This window comes from Corythoichthys intestinalis, chromosome 8, assembly GCF_030265065.1.
Source record: "Corythoichthys intestinalis isolate RoL2023-P3 chromosome 8, ASM3026506v1, whole genome shotgun sequence".
In the NCBI taxonomy this organism is placed as follows: domain Eukaryota; kingdom Metazoa; phylum Chordata; class Actinopteri; order Syngnathiformes; family Syngnathidae; genus Corythoichthys; species Corythoichthys intestinalis.
In genome coordinates, this window is record NC_080402.1 from 53,585,720 (window position 1) to 53,600,751 (window position 15,032).

General features: G+C 39.2%; 1 protein-coding gene across 1 annotated transcript; it reads left to right on the forward strand.

Moving 5' to 3' along the window:
• Positions 1-2,020: 2,020 nt before the first annotated feature.
• LOC130920875 (triple functional domain protein-like) lies at positions 2,021-14,542 on the forward strand. Its single transcript, XM_057844397.1, has 10 exons — positions 2,021-2,144; positions 3,770-3,966; positions 4,057-4,206; positions 4,293-4,398; positions 6,212-6,327; positions 6,409-6,531; positions 6,604-6,765; positions 13,456-13,516; positions 14,257-14,337; positions 14,426-14,542. Exons 1-10 carry the CDS (start codon positions 2,096-2,098, stop codon positions 14,479-14,481), a joined length of 1,101 nt encoding a protein of 366 aa, XP_057700380.1. The 5' UTR covers positions 2,021-2,095; the 3' UTR covers positions 14,482-14,542.
• Positions 14,543-15,032: the final 490 nt, after the last annotated feature.

The window sequence follows — 15,032 nt, forward strand, 5'->3', positions numbered from 1 at the left end:
ATGCTTGAGACCATCGGAATCAAACAAATTAATCTTCTTCTCATCAGACCATAGGACATGGTTCAAGTAATCCATGTGCTTTGTTGACATGTCTTCAGCAAACTGTTTGCAGGCTTTCTTGTGTACCGTCTTCAGAAGAGGTTTCCTCCTGGGGTGACAACTGTTGGCGTTGGGTCTTGACCTCGTACCTTCAACGCCGCGCATTCTTTTTCTGTTCTGGAGGCTTTACTAAAAACGGAGTCGACACACAAATACTGAGAGTCTCAGGGTGTGGTCAAACAATAAACACGTTTTAATGAATGAGGCACACACATTACAGTATCTGACTCCAATATATACCTCACATTTTACAATCTAGTGGGCGTTTACTTTACTCATTCAAACCATTGGTCAACAAGGAACAGTTCTGGGGTTTTCTTGTGGCTTCCCCTGATTGGATGAACAAAGACTTGAGTAGACTGAGGGGGGGTTCATGTTACACCTTTGTGGTCTTCAAAGGACTAAGATAACTGAGCTTACACTTATATCACCAAATGCTATATGTTAAAACTAACCCGAATGTGAATGCATGATTGCTTTGACTAATAATAAAAGACTACATAATGCATACAAGTGAACATATAAATGTAAGTACATAACACAACCATGCACACCAATTTGATGTAGAGTGCGGCACATGGTCTGAGCACGAACAGGCTGACCCCCCACCTCTTCAATCTCTGCGAAAATGCTGACAGCACTCCTGCGACGATCTTTCAAAGAAAGCATTTGGATGCGACGCTCAGCACGTGCGCTCAGCTTCTTTGGACGACCAACCTGAGGCCTGTTCTGAGTGGACCCTGCTCTTTTAAAATGCTGGATGATCTTAGACACTTTGCTGTAACTCAGTTTCAGGGTGCTGGCAATCTTCTTGTTGCCTTGGCCATTTTCATGTAGCGCAACAACATGTCTTTTAAGATCCTCAGAGAGTTCTTTGCCATATGGGGCCATGTTGTAAGTTTCAGTGACCAGTATGAGAGAGTGTGAGAGCTGCACTACAAATTTGAACACACCTGCTCCCTATGTGCACCTGGACCTAGAACACTAACGAGTCACCTGACATTTTGGAGGGAAAATGACAAGCAGTACTCAATTTGGACATTTAGGGGTGTAGTTTCTAAGAGTGGACTCACTTTTGTTGCCAGGGATTAAGATATTAATGGCTATATTTTGAGGGGAAAATAAATTAACTCTATTGTATAAGCTGCACACAGACTACTTTCCATTGTGTCAAAGTGTAATTTTGTCAGTGCTGTTCCATGAAAAGATATACTTAAATATCTGCACAAATGCAAGGGGTGTACTCACTTTTGTGATACCCTGTCATATGCTTCAAGACAGTTGCTCTGATAAAAAGTCAAAATGTGAAATGCCATTATGTTACAGAGCACAGCTCTTTTGAAGAGAAGTTTCCTCCTAACATGACAGATCTTGTCAATTATTTAGTGTACATGTGTAAGCATTGTACCTGCATGTGTTTGTTTTTTTTTTGTGTATTTTTATTTTAAGTCAAGAAAATGTTTTATTAAAATTTATTTTTATTTAATCAGAATGTGCACTGTATTCTTGTTTGGTCAAAAGAAAACCACCTTTTCTACCTTCGACCTGCCTTGTACTTGACCGACATTAATAAATGGACCCATGCGGGTATGAATATAATAATTGTGGAGCTTCAAGATTTGTATTTGAGGACCCCTGCTCGATGACCTTATTTGGCAGTCCACCGTAGTGCCCCTGTCCTGAAAGGGTTAAGGAAAAAAATACTTTTTATGGTTAATAATGATGAATAAATAAAAAGAATAAATAAATAAATTAATTAATTAATAAAAGAAAGAAAGAAAAATTGTTATTTGAATTGAAGTTCTCAAGTAAGACGTGTCCGTCCAGAGGAGCTGGCGCCAAAACATGACGTCACACAGAGACGACCTGGCCTTTGATGTCACGTGAGCATCTCAGCACCATCCAAACGAGCAGGTGGGAATCGGTCAGATGCAGCATTCGAGCGCACGCGATTCATCGGAAGGCACGCGACTCATCTGGAAAGAACTTTTCTACCATGGAACACCTCACGTCTGAACTTACTTCATTCGTTGAATGGCTGAGAGGTAAGTTTGATTAAACTTGTTTTATTTGCCATAACGTTTTGCGTCGTGCCAAATTATTGTGAACTGCACGGTGTAAGCATTTTGGTGGTCGTCCTTTAACGAAGAATTTGGTACTTTTCAACAACTAACGCTTTACAGGTAACATTTAGCAAACCTTTAACGGTCATTTAGAATTGCCGAGTCAAAAAGGACACTTGGAATATCGCGTCGAGTTAAAGTTAAATCGTTTGCACGCTTACTACATTTTAGAATTTAATATGACAATAAACATGTATATTTTCGTGTTTTTCTACGCGTGGGTCATCATTCATCCTCGCTTTACGATCGATGCATCGCGGGTGTCCGCTTCAGTTCAAATTTAGGGTGACATTAACATTTATATTACCGTTATCTAGAGAAATTTGCTAAATTCAAATATTTCTTCACAATAAAATATTATTCTCTGCGGAAAGGTTGCCACCTAATCAGGATTTTTGTACCGCAATCGTCCGTTAAAAAAATAAGAAAGAAAACCCGAGGAAATCTGAAAAGACCTTTCCTATTTTTTTTTTTTTTTTAGACATTTTGTGGTTTTGCCTTTCACCAAATGCCGCATGAATGGGTGTAGATGAAGAGAACATTATTTTAAGTAAATATGTAATCAACTTACGTGTGCAAATGTATGTGCTCCTGCATCCCACTTGATGGTACTTCATCGTTTTACAGTTGGGAATCAGTCAAACCACTCAATGTGTCCATCATTGGCAGAGGTGGGTAGAGTAGCCAAAAAACGTACTCAAGTAAAAGTAGCGTTACTTCAAAATAATATTATTCAAGTAAAAGTAAAAGTAGTCGTCCAAAAAATGTACTCAAGTACAAGTAAAAAGGTATTTGGTGAAAAGAATACTCAAGTAATGTGTAACATTATGAGTAACTGCTTACATTTTTTTTTTTTTAAACAATGGTATTTTTTTCTGAGCAAAAAGTTATCTATATGAACTGTTGTTATAAATTCCGGCGAAAGAAAAAAAAAAAAAAAATCATAGTTGCGTTATTTGTCCAAAAAGCATGAGTGCCCTCTGGTGGAGAAAATAGTTCCTAGTTTGAATAGTGAGTAGTTCCTTCCAAATTACTTTTATGAAATTAAAAGGATCATATCTCCGGGTTTCCGTGGTCAATCGGTGCCAGATAAAAACTAGGAGAGAGGTTAAAATCCGCACTTTCGAGTCATGTTGAGGGGAGCGCTCTATGTCAAATACTTCATTTTTTAAGGTGCTTTAAAGACACCACATGATTGAAGAGGCTGGTGTGAACATAGAACGGCAACCTTGGAGTCATGGGATTATTGTTGTGACATCTCATTGGTGAAATTGGTAGAGGTACTGTTGGCATTGCCGGCAAAAAATAAAATAATATGCAAAGAGGAACAATTTAATGATTCTTGTGTAGCCCAAAGTAGCGAAGTAAGAGTAGCATCTTTTTCTTCACAAATCTACTCAATTAAAAGTATAAAGTATAGCTTAGTAAAACTACTCTTCGAAGTACATTTTTCTCAAAAAGTTACTCAAGTAAATGTAACGGAGTACATGTAATGCGTTAAGACCCACCTTTGATTATTGGTTGCTCATCCATGTTTTTGTCTGCAGAATACCCACCGGAGCTTACTGCTGGATCATTAGAAGGCCAAGGCTCTGCAATAGGAAAGACCACTTCTAATGACACGGACTTGGAAAGAGACAACGATGGCAGTACGACCACTAACTGGCTTAAGCTTTTGCCCAAAACACACGGCAAACGCCAAGTGGTCATCGCCTCTCTGGCTTTCCAGAAGACCTGGGCACAGGTAGGTAGATGGTTTTGGAAGGGTCACCCCCCTTAAAATGCTTGGTTCATTCAAACTATATTCACAATCATACTTATTTTCCACTTGCAGGTATGTCGTCTGCTGGAAAGCCTGGAGGAAGACTATAAGAGGATGGAGGACTGGTGCTGCCCAACAGGCAAACCTGACTCCAGCGCTCAGTTGGACCATGTGACCTTCATGAGCAGTAAACACCTTGAACAGAAGGAATTCTTCCTCAAGGTTGAAATCACACCATTAAATATTCAAGCAGAGTTCATAGAATGTAACATGTCTAATCTTCTGTAATTGTGTTTTCCCTCATTCAGGCCTGCATGTTAACCAAAGGCATCGCAGAGATCTTCTACCAGTACGTAGAGAGGAATGGCGATACAATGGGAAGGCTGGGTCAGGACCAAGAAGAACATGTTACAGGTCAGTTTGAAGGATAACATTTACTTATGTAGTTGATAGGGGGGAAACCTGATATTAATAGTTTTCTCTCCTATAAGCTGGGGTGCACATATTTTTTTTTGCCCAGGTGCTCAGAGGAGGACCTGGAGATGTGACTTGGTCCTCATTGAGCTTGAGAGCCGACCCGCCTGATGCGATAAAATTATGACAAGCTTTACTTAGAGCCAATTAACTTTAGTAATTATTTTAACAATTAATGCTTGATTAACATCAACTGGCACAACAAAATTGCCATTATTTTGAAGTGAAATGTAAAGAAATAAACATAAAAGCACCAATTCAAAATAAAGGGCATTATGCGGCTCCCACATTAACTCCAAGCCTTTGTAAAAGTGGGATGTCCTCCTCATAAGACCTCATTGAACGTGCATGTTTAGCTTTGTAAAATGCGAGCAAAAACACGTTTCTCACTGCATGGCGCTGTTCTTCATCACTGTCTTGACATCGATAGTTTGCCTAATTGCCACATGCTCTTGTTTTTTTCGTGCTTTTCAAAGTTTGGATGGCTGAAATTCTTTGACCCTACATAAAATGCGCTGCTCTTATCAGCGACATTGGTAGTCTCACGGCACATTTTGTACTGCATTTCCGTGCGAGCATCATTTGCTTCTAGCCATGGTACCTCCTGCAGCCACTTTTCAGCAAAAGTCCTTTTTTCGGTAGCTCCGGTGACGTCTCCGTCGTCTGTCGTTTTTTTGACGGTGGTGGGGGAAGACGGAAATAATTACTCAGTGGGGCCTGCCTCTTCGACATTTTTAGAAGTTATTTTCTCGTGTCCGCCGCAAATACAGTGGTCAGCCATCGGTACGCAAAAGCGTATGGAAGTCGTTGAGGGCCAGCGTGCATGCGGACCACTTATGTGCACCCCTGCCTATAAGTGTTTATTAGCAGAAGTAACAAATCGTAAATGTAATGGACGAATAATGCTGTAGTTTGCCAAAGTGAGCGGGATTTACAGAAGATAAAGATTATATAACATGTGTGGGGGGGAGACTGGTTTGTAGGTTTCTCTCAACTATCACTGAAGAGTGGAGCACTTTCAGTGTTGCCAACTACCCAGTAAGGTAAGTAGCTATTGGCTGTCCTTAACATTTACCTATCTATAGATAGCTCTAAAGAGCACTCAAAAAGTTGATGGGCGGGGCTGAACACCTGATATGTTTGATCTCCTATAAGTATCTATTAGCAGAAGTAACAAATCACAAATGTAATGGACAAATAATGCTGTCATTTGCCAAAGTGAGTGGGATTTACAGAAGTTAAAGATTATTTACCATCCTAAAAGTTGTTATATGGTGTCATCACCTAATTTGCATAATTGGCAATTTGCATTTAATTGTAATGGGCGTTGTATAGGAGAGGAATAACGCAGTGGGAGACGCTAAAAGTGAGTCCAAATGCACCCAAATATGTTTAGAACTACAAATGAACCCTCACATTTTTTTTTAATATTGCCAAACTAAATGGACCAGAAGTACAATACAGTACAAAAAGAAATGATGGTAACTTGTCGCTAGATTTGTCGCTAGCTGCTTTTGACCAAAAAAAGTCGCCAGATTTAGCAAGAAAATCGCCGAGTTGGCAACACTGAGCACTTCAACACTCACTTACACTTTAATAAATGACACTTTATTCTAAATATTTTTCAATAGAGAAACATTAAAATAACACTATGATCTCTTACGTTAACGCTCAAACAGCTTGCCAAAGGCACATCTTGCATCATTATGTTTCCCTAACGGGTGGGTGTTTTTTTTTTTGTTTCTTTTTATAGGCATCTTGACTGATTTGTGTGAGAGAGAGAACCGTCTCCTCTGTTTATGGAATGGAAGAAAGCAGCAACTGGACCAGTGTCTGCAGTACTTGGGTTTTGAACGCCATGCCATACAGGTGACTGAGTTAGAAATCATTAGTCTCAAAACAGTCAACATTGTGTGACTTAACCAAAACATAACAAGTTTTTGTCCTTAGGCCAAGAAGAGAATACAGGACATGGGCGAACTTTACCTGTCGATGCACTACTCCACCGGCTCAGGCATTGGTTTCAAGCAGGAGCTGCTGAAGGAGAAGGAAAACATTAAAATCATCAGCAAGGTAGGTTCCTTGTCACACCCGCATCTGATAGGATGCAAGCATTCAAAAATGATCTTATTGGCTCCTCCACAGCAAACTGAAGAATGCGTTAAGCTTCTCATCCAACTGGCAGACGGGTACTGCGCCAAAGGACACAGCCATGCCGACAAGATGATAAAAAGTGTTTTGGCAGTCGACCAGTGCTACCGGGATTTGAACCGACGAATGCAAAAGCACCACTCCAGCTTGGAGAAAGTAAGTCTAATTTGACAATGATACCATAGGGATAACAAATGTATTTATAGTGGTACTAAGAAAATTCGAATATCCTGAAAAGGTTGTTTTTCTGCAATTCTGTTAAGTTTAATTTGTTAGTGGTTTATGGTTATTGTTTGTATTCACTGTTGGCATTTGGTTTTGCAGCGCATAATTGTGACGTAAGAAAATGCGCCAGTTAGTGTGTTTTGGCGGTTGCTGCCGAAAAGGTACTTCTGGCTGTTGAGAGCAATTAATAAAGGTATAAAACTGCAACGTGCGTTTTATTGGAAATTAACATGGTAGCAGAGGATGGCTGCCACTAACAACTACAGATTACCCCCGGGATTTGAAGAAGGAAAGTCCTACGAGAAATGGAAAAATGAGTTGGAAATATGGACGCGGGTGACGGACTTGGAAAAAAAGAAACAAGGGCTAGCGGTGACTTTATCGCTAAAAGGCAGAGCAAGAGACGTGGCTCTGGAAATACCAGCCGATGATTTGGATAAAGAAGATGGTTTGAACACGCTGATCTCCGAACTCGACAAAGTCTTTTTGAGAGAGGAAAAAGACCGAGCCTACGAGGCGTACTCCGAGTTCGACAAGATAACGCGGAAGGATGACGTCGCTATGGCGGACTATATTGCGGACTTTGAACAGAAATACAACAAGATTCGTAAGTTTAATATGATTCTTCCCGACGCAGTTTTGGCGTTTAAACTTTTGGATACTGCCGGACTTGACGTGAAAGACAAGCAGCTGGCTTTAACTGCGTGCAGGACGCACACGTTTGCCGACATGAAATCGGCACTCAAACGGGTATTTGGCGACAACAGCGAGTCCAAAGAAGGACCGATCAATGTGAGTAAAGACGCCGTTTACTACGCGGATACCCGGAAAAGAGATCAGTCACGTGTCCAAAACAGCCGTGCTCGAGGACCAATTGCAGGCACTAATCCGCTTGATAAATATGGAAGACGAACTCAGTGTGGAATTTGTCAGAGCACATATCACTGGGTGAAGGATTGTCCGCACAAGAAGGAAAATGTAAAGATGACAAGTGAACATCAGATAACAAATGAACATCAATACCGTGAACAACCAGAAGAGTGCAACATTACATTGTATTCCAAGCAATGTGATGATGGAATTTTCATGGTAGAAGCTCTAGGATCAGCAGTAATTGACACTGCATGCACAAGGACAGTTTGTGGGGAAAAATGGCTGGACAACTATTTGGATGGATTAAGTGCAAGTGAAAAGCAGAAAGTGACAAGCATCGAGAGCAACAAGCCTTTCAAGTTTGGAGATGGAAAAATTGTAAATGCTACAAAAAAGGTTAAGTTGCCTGCTAAAGTGGGGTCAACAAAATGCTTTATTGAAACGGAAGTTGTTCCAGCAGACATCCCTTTACTACTTAGTAAAGCTTCACTGAAAAAAGCAGGGGCTGTGCTAAATTTACAGGAGGATACAGCCACCATGTTGAACCAACAGTTAGCTCTTGAAGTGACATCGTCAGGACACTACTGTATAAATATATCAAGTAAAGAATCTCCAAGTAATGCATATGAGAACACAGTACTTGCGATCACAGAAAATATGAACGAAGAACAAAAGCACAAAGTTTTCCTGAAATTGCACAAGCAGTTCGGACATGCTTCAGTTGATAAACTCAAAACATTGCTCATAAATGCTGGAAATGCTGATGTTGAGAACATTTCTATTCTAGAAAAGATTGTAGGCAAATGTGAAATATGTCTGAAACACGGCAAATCGAAGCCTAAACCTGCTGTAGGTCTGCCAATGGCTTCTCGCTACAACGAGACTGTAGCAGTGGATTTACATGAGCTAGAACACAGTGTGTGGTATATGCACATTATTGATCATTTTACTCGTTTCAGTGCTGGATGCATCGTCACCTCCAAGAAGCCAAATCTAATTGTAAAAAAATTCATTCATTCCTGGATTAGTATTCACGGTCCACCAGAACGACTTTTCAGTGACAACGGAGGAGAATTCAATAATGATGAAATAAGAGACATGGCAGAGAACTTTAATATTGAAATAAAGACTACTGCTGGATACAGCCCATGGAGTAATGGTTTGCTTGAACGCCATAATCAAACACTCACAGAAATACTGCTGAAAGTTAAAGTGGACAACAAGTGTGACTGGGAAACAGCCCTGGACTGGGCACTTATGGCAAAAAATACAATGCACAATGTTCACGGCTTCAGTCCATATCAACTAGTTTTTGGACACAATCCTAATCTTCCTTCTGTTTTGATTGATAAACCACCTGCCCTGGAAGGCACGACCATCAGCGGATGGGTTGGACAACATTTAACTGCCTTACACACAGCAAGGAAAGCATTTTCCGAGGCAGAGTGTTCAGAAAGAATAAGGAGAGCTCTCAGAAAGCAAATACGTCCAAATGATGAGAAATATGACACTGGGGACAAAGTGTTCTACAAAAGGGCAGACTGTGTTGAATGGAAAGGCCCTGGCATTGTAATAGGACAAGATGGAGTAGTTGTATTCGTACGTCATGGTGGGACGTACGTCAGAGTTCACCAATCGAGATTAAGGAAGGCTGATGGTGATCCCAGGGAAGGACCAAGTTCTGTTGAGCCACAGCAGAGTGAAAAAAACACAGTTGTAAATGCTGACATACAAATGGACAATGATGTTGAGTTTGAAAGGAATACCCATCATCATGATCCACAGCTAAGGGATGAAACAACTGGAGACTCCGTGAAGTTAAAAAAGGGACAAGTGATCAAATATCTGGACAAAGACACTGGTGTTTCTCACACGGCTAAAGTGATTGGACGAGCCGGAAAAGCCACTGGACAGTACAAGAACTGGTACAACCTACAATACTCAGAACCGGAACTTGTAGCTGGTGTTACAAAATCAGCTGATCTAAGTCAAGTAGATGATCTTCAGTTTGAGCCTCTGAACAGTGATGAGGTATGTTCCGACATGCATGACAATGACGTGTTGGTCACAGAAGATGTTTCATTTCAGAAGGCAAAACAGGATGAAATTAGTAACTGGAAAAACAATGGTGTGTTTGAGGAGGTGGAAGATGTTGGTCAAAAACTGGTGTCCACCAGGTGGGTGTGCACACTGAAGGAAACAACAGAAGGTATTGTACCCAAAGCACGTCTAGTAGCTAGGGGATTCGAAGAGTATAACAATACAGATCTTCCGAAAGACTCCCCTACATGCTCATCAGAATCACTAAAATTGATCGTGGCAGTGATTTGCCAAAGACAGTGGATGCTGCACTCCATGGACATAAAGTCAGCGTTTCTTCAGGGTGCAGAGCTGTCTCGGGACATTCACCTTCGTCCTCCTCCTGAATTTGGATGTGAAAGAAAAGTGTGGAAACTTAATAAATGTGTCTATGGACTAGCCGATGCCTCACTCTACTGGTACAATAAAGTCAAAGCCACACTGGAAAAAGCAGGAGCCAGAATGTCACAAGTAGATCCTGCTGTTTTCTACTGGTTGGATGAAAATGGCCATGTAACTGGCATCCTCGCATGCCATGTAGATGACTTTATATGGGGTGGCTCACAACTTTTCACCAAGACCATCATTCCTCAGCTCAAAACAGCTTTTCAAGTGGGCCGTGAGGAGCACAAGTGCTTTCGCTATGTTGGAATGGACCTGGCGACTGTAAAAAATGGTGTGGAGATGAAACAGGATGCGTACATAAAAAATCTTCAACCTATTGTCATGGATTCATCAAGAGCTTTGAACCGTCATTCACCTCTCACAGGAAATGAGATCGACCAGCTGAGGTCAAAGATTGGTCAGCTGCTATGGGTAGCCAGACAAAGCAGGCCAGATGTCATGTTTGACACACGTGTTCTTGCATCTACCTTAAAAACTGGAACTGTGCAAACCTTGCACGAAGCAAATAAAGTGATAAGAAAACTCAAGTCAGAAAATGTCACACTTAAATACCAATACTTAGGAGATGATGATTCTTTGAAGCTTGTCGTTTTCAGTGATGCCTCAATGGGAAATCTTCCTGATGGTGGAACACAAGGTGGACATCTCATTGTGCTGATGGGCAAGGAAGGAAAATTCTCTCCTATCTGCTGGCAATCCAAGAGGATCAGGAGAGTGGTTCGGAGCACACTGGCCGGAGAAACACTTGCTCTTGCTGATGGGATCGATAATGCCATATTTTTGTCATCCCTTTACGCTGAACTCACAACAGGACAAGTCAAGCATGGCACTCTGCCAGTGACATGTGTCACAGACAATTACTCACTTGTGGATGCCATCAAATCAACAAAGTCGGTAACGGAGAAACGACTGAGACTAGAAGTAAGTGGCATTAAAGAACTACTCCAAAGCGGAAGGATTCAACATGTTCACTGGTCTTCAACAAAGGAACAGTTGGCCGATTGTCTCACAAAAAAAGGAGCTTCCTCTTTACTGCTTCTCAAGGTGTTGAAGGATGGACAGTGGAAACTTGAGGATTAACTGTTTATTGAAGAATGCTTTTGACTGTTAAATTTAAGACAAAAAATGTCATTGAATGTTATGCCTTTAAATATCATTTATACTGAATACTGACTTGCATCCTTGTGTTAAAAAAAAAAAAAAAAAAAAAAATGATGGAGATTGTTAAGTTTAATTTGTTAGTGGTTTATGGTTATTGTTTGTATTCACTGTTGGCATTTGGTTTTGCAGCGCATAATTGTGACGTAAGAAAATGCGCCAGTTAGTGTGTTTTGGCGGTTGCTGCCGAAAAGGTACTTCTGGCTGTTGAGAGCAATTAATAAAGGTATAAAACTGCAACGTGCGTTTTATTGGAAATTAACAATTCAACATAAAAGGTGAATTTGACATGTTAAATAAATGAATAAAATAGAAAAGATTGTATTTCTGGCTCAATAAATTTTTTCTTCCGTGTTAAATTTCCAAAATAAAACAACTTTCACTTGATATTCTAATTTTAATTTTTATTGCGCATGCGCAATAGTTCCTTCTAGAGGTGTGCAAAATTTCCGATTCTTAGATTATTTGCGATTCGGCCGTGGAAGATTCGAGAACAATTCACAAACATCCAAATTCCGATTATTAAAATATGCAAGTAAAGCGGAAGTACACAACACTCAGCGCGCCGCGCGGTCTTCAGGACGGAACGGAGCGAGAGTAGCTAAACATCATGCTTCCCATTACCCGGCCCCTCGGGTAATGGCAATGCTCAACTCACGGCTCTAGCTCAACTCATGCAACGAGATAAAAAAACACAACAACATACCTGACTGCTGCCGAAAAGCTGCTTCAAAGTACATCCATATAATGTTACGGTGGATATCATTTATATAGGACTAGAAGCAGATAGATTTGGTAGTGTTAGCAGCACATCTACAAAAAGCTAGATGCGGGCGTTATAAACGGCCGCCATCTTAAAGCAGTACACTTCCCTGCAAGGCTGTTGTAGCGAACCTTCCAAGCAAACCTAATTAACTTTTTATCTAAAATACTCCTAAATCTTTAAAATAGTTTTAAAACTTTCACATGTCGAAAGTAGACAAAAGGGAAATTATGGAATAACGGGAGCAATTTTAACAAATTTAACGGTTGATTCACAACATTAAATTAATTGAATGTAGTTTAAAGCTGCTGATACAGAATGGGGACTGGAGTTTTTTATTTAATGTTATTTTTGTATATTTGTTTACTGCTATATGTTAACATTGATACTGAAATAGTAGTGTGGTTTAGCCTGAGAGTATTTTTGAACAATTTTGGAACTAATGTACAAAACATAAAAAAAAAAAAAAAGAGGGGGAAAAAAAAGGAGGAGGGTGCATCAATAATCGTTTTATAATCGAATCGGAGCCTCTGAATCGTAATCGTAATCGAATCGTTATGTGCCCAAAGATTCCCAGCTCTAGTTCCTTCATTATAATTGTTAATTATTATTAATAAATCCAAAAATATATAAATACATGTGCAATAATCTCATTGTAACATTTATTCCATGTTTTGATGCATTTTTATACTTTATAAAAGATTTATGTCTGAATTTTGGGGCACTTGGAAAAGATTCGGGCATTTACATTTACAACGTGTCTCTACTTACAGACGCAGAACCAATGATTTTGTAACTAGAGGTACCACTGTAATGCAACAATAAAACGTGTACAGCAAGTAATCTTTGACAAATTATTGAAATATATATAATGATATGAACTAAGAAAAATAAGAATACAAGGATAAATGAAGAGAGAAACAAGGGACAAATTCGGGAAAAATAATCTAATAAAATGCTGAATGCAAACAGCATCTTCCCAAATAGAACTATTCAAGTCATCTGGTGAAAATTCTTCTACTTTTAATATTGCAATATACTGGATATCGCAATATATCCCAAACCCCCAAAAAGTCACAATGTCATTTTTTTCCCAATATTGTTCAGCCCTAATGTAGGCTGAATTCAAGCTTAATGTGCGTGCCATATACAATGATATTTTCATAATTTGCTGCGGGTCAATAAAAACCGGGCATTTGGCCAATGGGCCATAACTTGGACACCGCTTACATCAATAAAAGTGACTTGACTGACTGAACTGTTAGAACTTCAAAGACTTCAAAAATCAGCATATTAATAACTCAAAACAATAAATTCCTCTCTTTTTCTTGGTCTGTTTCTAGTTGACCGGCGCTAAGTACTCAGCTGCCCATTACACCAGGGAGAAGAACCATGAAGGTAATGGTAAGTTAAATAAGGTCTTCTTTTGGTGTAGGGAACTTTTACAACTTTACAATGGAACCTCTGAAATGGAATGTTCCAAAAGTGATACTATGGAAGCCAGTTGAAGCATTTATTTGACATCCCTGATATGGAGCTTCAGGGTCTATGTACGAGCACACTCTTTGGCCTAACTAATAGGACAATTAGTGCACTAGTACAATGATGGACGTGCTTTTTGTTTTTTTTTTCCCTCCTACGCTATAATATTTCTGCACACAAATAAAACAACTACCATATATACTAACGTAGAGGTCGCACCCCTAGTTTTTAGTTAAAAAATAAGTCAATTTACTGTAGATTGACCCTAGTATAAGTTGCAATATAGACTATTTATGGGCCAATTTTCGATACCAATATGACTGAAACACAAAGCACGGTACATTTTCTTGTGATTTAAAGACTATATTTTCATTATTTCACACTTGCAGCTTCAGCTTTTGGTTGTAGATTATTTGGACCTTAACTTGCCTTTATAGTTAGCGTAAATCGGGCGTATAGAAAAATGTCATTAAAAAAATTGCGAGTACAGTATATACAGTACATGTTTATTAGACAAGCAAAAATTATCATGGGTCTTGTACTCGGATCCACAAAGATTTGGACGTTCCATTGTACCACACCTGCAACTAACACATTGTTAAATTATTTGCAGCTATTCCTTATTTCATTGTTTTTGACACAAAGTTGATTGTTATTTACAGACACCTTGCACGGAGACGGCATGATGCCGAGATCGTGTCGCACACTCAAGGGCTGTCTTAAACTGAAGTTTAAAGGAACAGGTAGATTACATGATTCCACCTATAAAATCTGTGGGGGGAAAAAAATGATGTAAGAACGAGTGGAGTTGACGGATGTTTTGTCTTTTAGGTCCCAGTTGGCAAAAGTGGCTCAACAAAAGCGTGTGGTGGCCAAACCATAGTTAAGAAGTACAGTGGCTGGCAAACAAGTACAAGAAGAGAGGTTTGGCGAAGAGATCCCCTCTTGGGAACCAACTGTAAAATGTAAAAAAAATGGCTATATTTTTATTTATTTTTCTACTTTTGTATTATTGTATATAGTTATGTTTTTTACTAAATAAATTGCCGTTGGTATGTTTAACACAGTGTTTTATGTCTTGTTTGAAAACTTGTGTTATTGCTTATTGGGGGCCATAGTGAGTATTTCTGTGTTTGTTCATTTTAATTTTATTAATTAGGTTTTTATTCAGATTTGATTCATTTAAAAACTTAGGAATTTTAAACAGATGCACTTTAGAGTGTTGTTTGGGCCATAACAAAAGTATTTCTCATTTTGATTTAATATTGTCATTCACATTTTATAAATGAATATATTAATTTAAAAAATATATAAAAAAATAAAATATAAATAATATAATAATAATTGAGGATCATAGGTTGCGCTAGACTTTTTCGTTGTCTGTCATTTTGACTGACAGGGTCATAAAAATCCGGTCATAATCTATTTTTACCAGTCA

Coding starts and splice junctions, on each gene's coding strand:
- LOC130920875 (XM_057844397.1), top strand. CDS start 2,096: ATGGAACACCTCACGTCTGAACTTACTTCATTCGTTGAATGGCTGAGA. Junction 6,328..6,408: donor TTGAACGCCATGCCATACAG/GTGACTGAGTTA, acceptor TTTTGTCCTTAG/GCCAAGAAGAGAATACAGGA. Junction 14,338..14,425: donor ACTGAAGTTTAAAGGAACAG/GTAGATTACATG, acceptor TTTGTCTTTTAG/GTCCCAGTTGGCAAAAGTGG.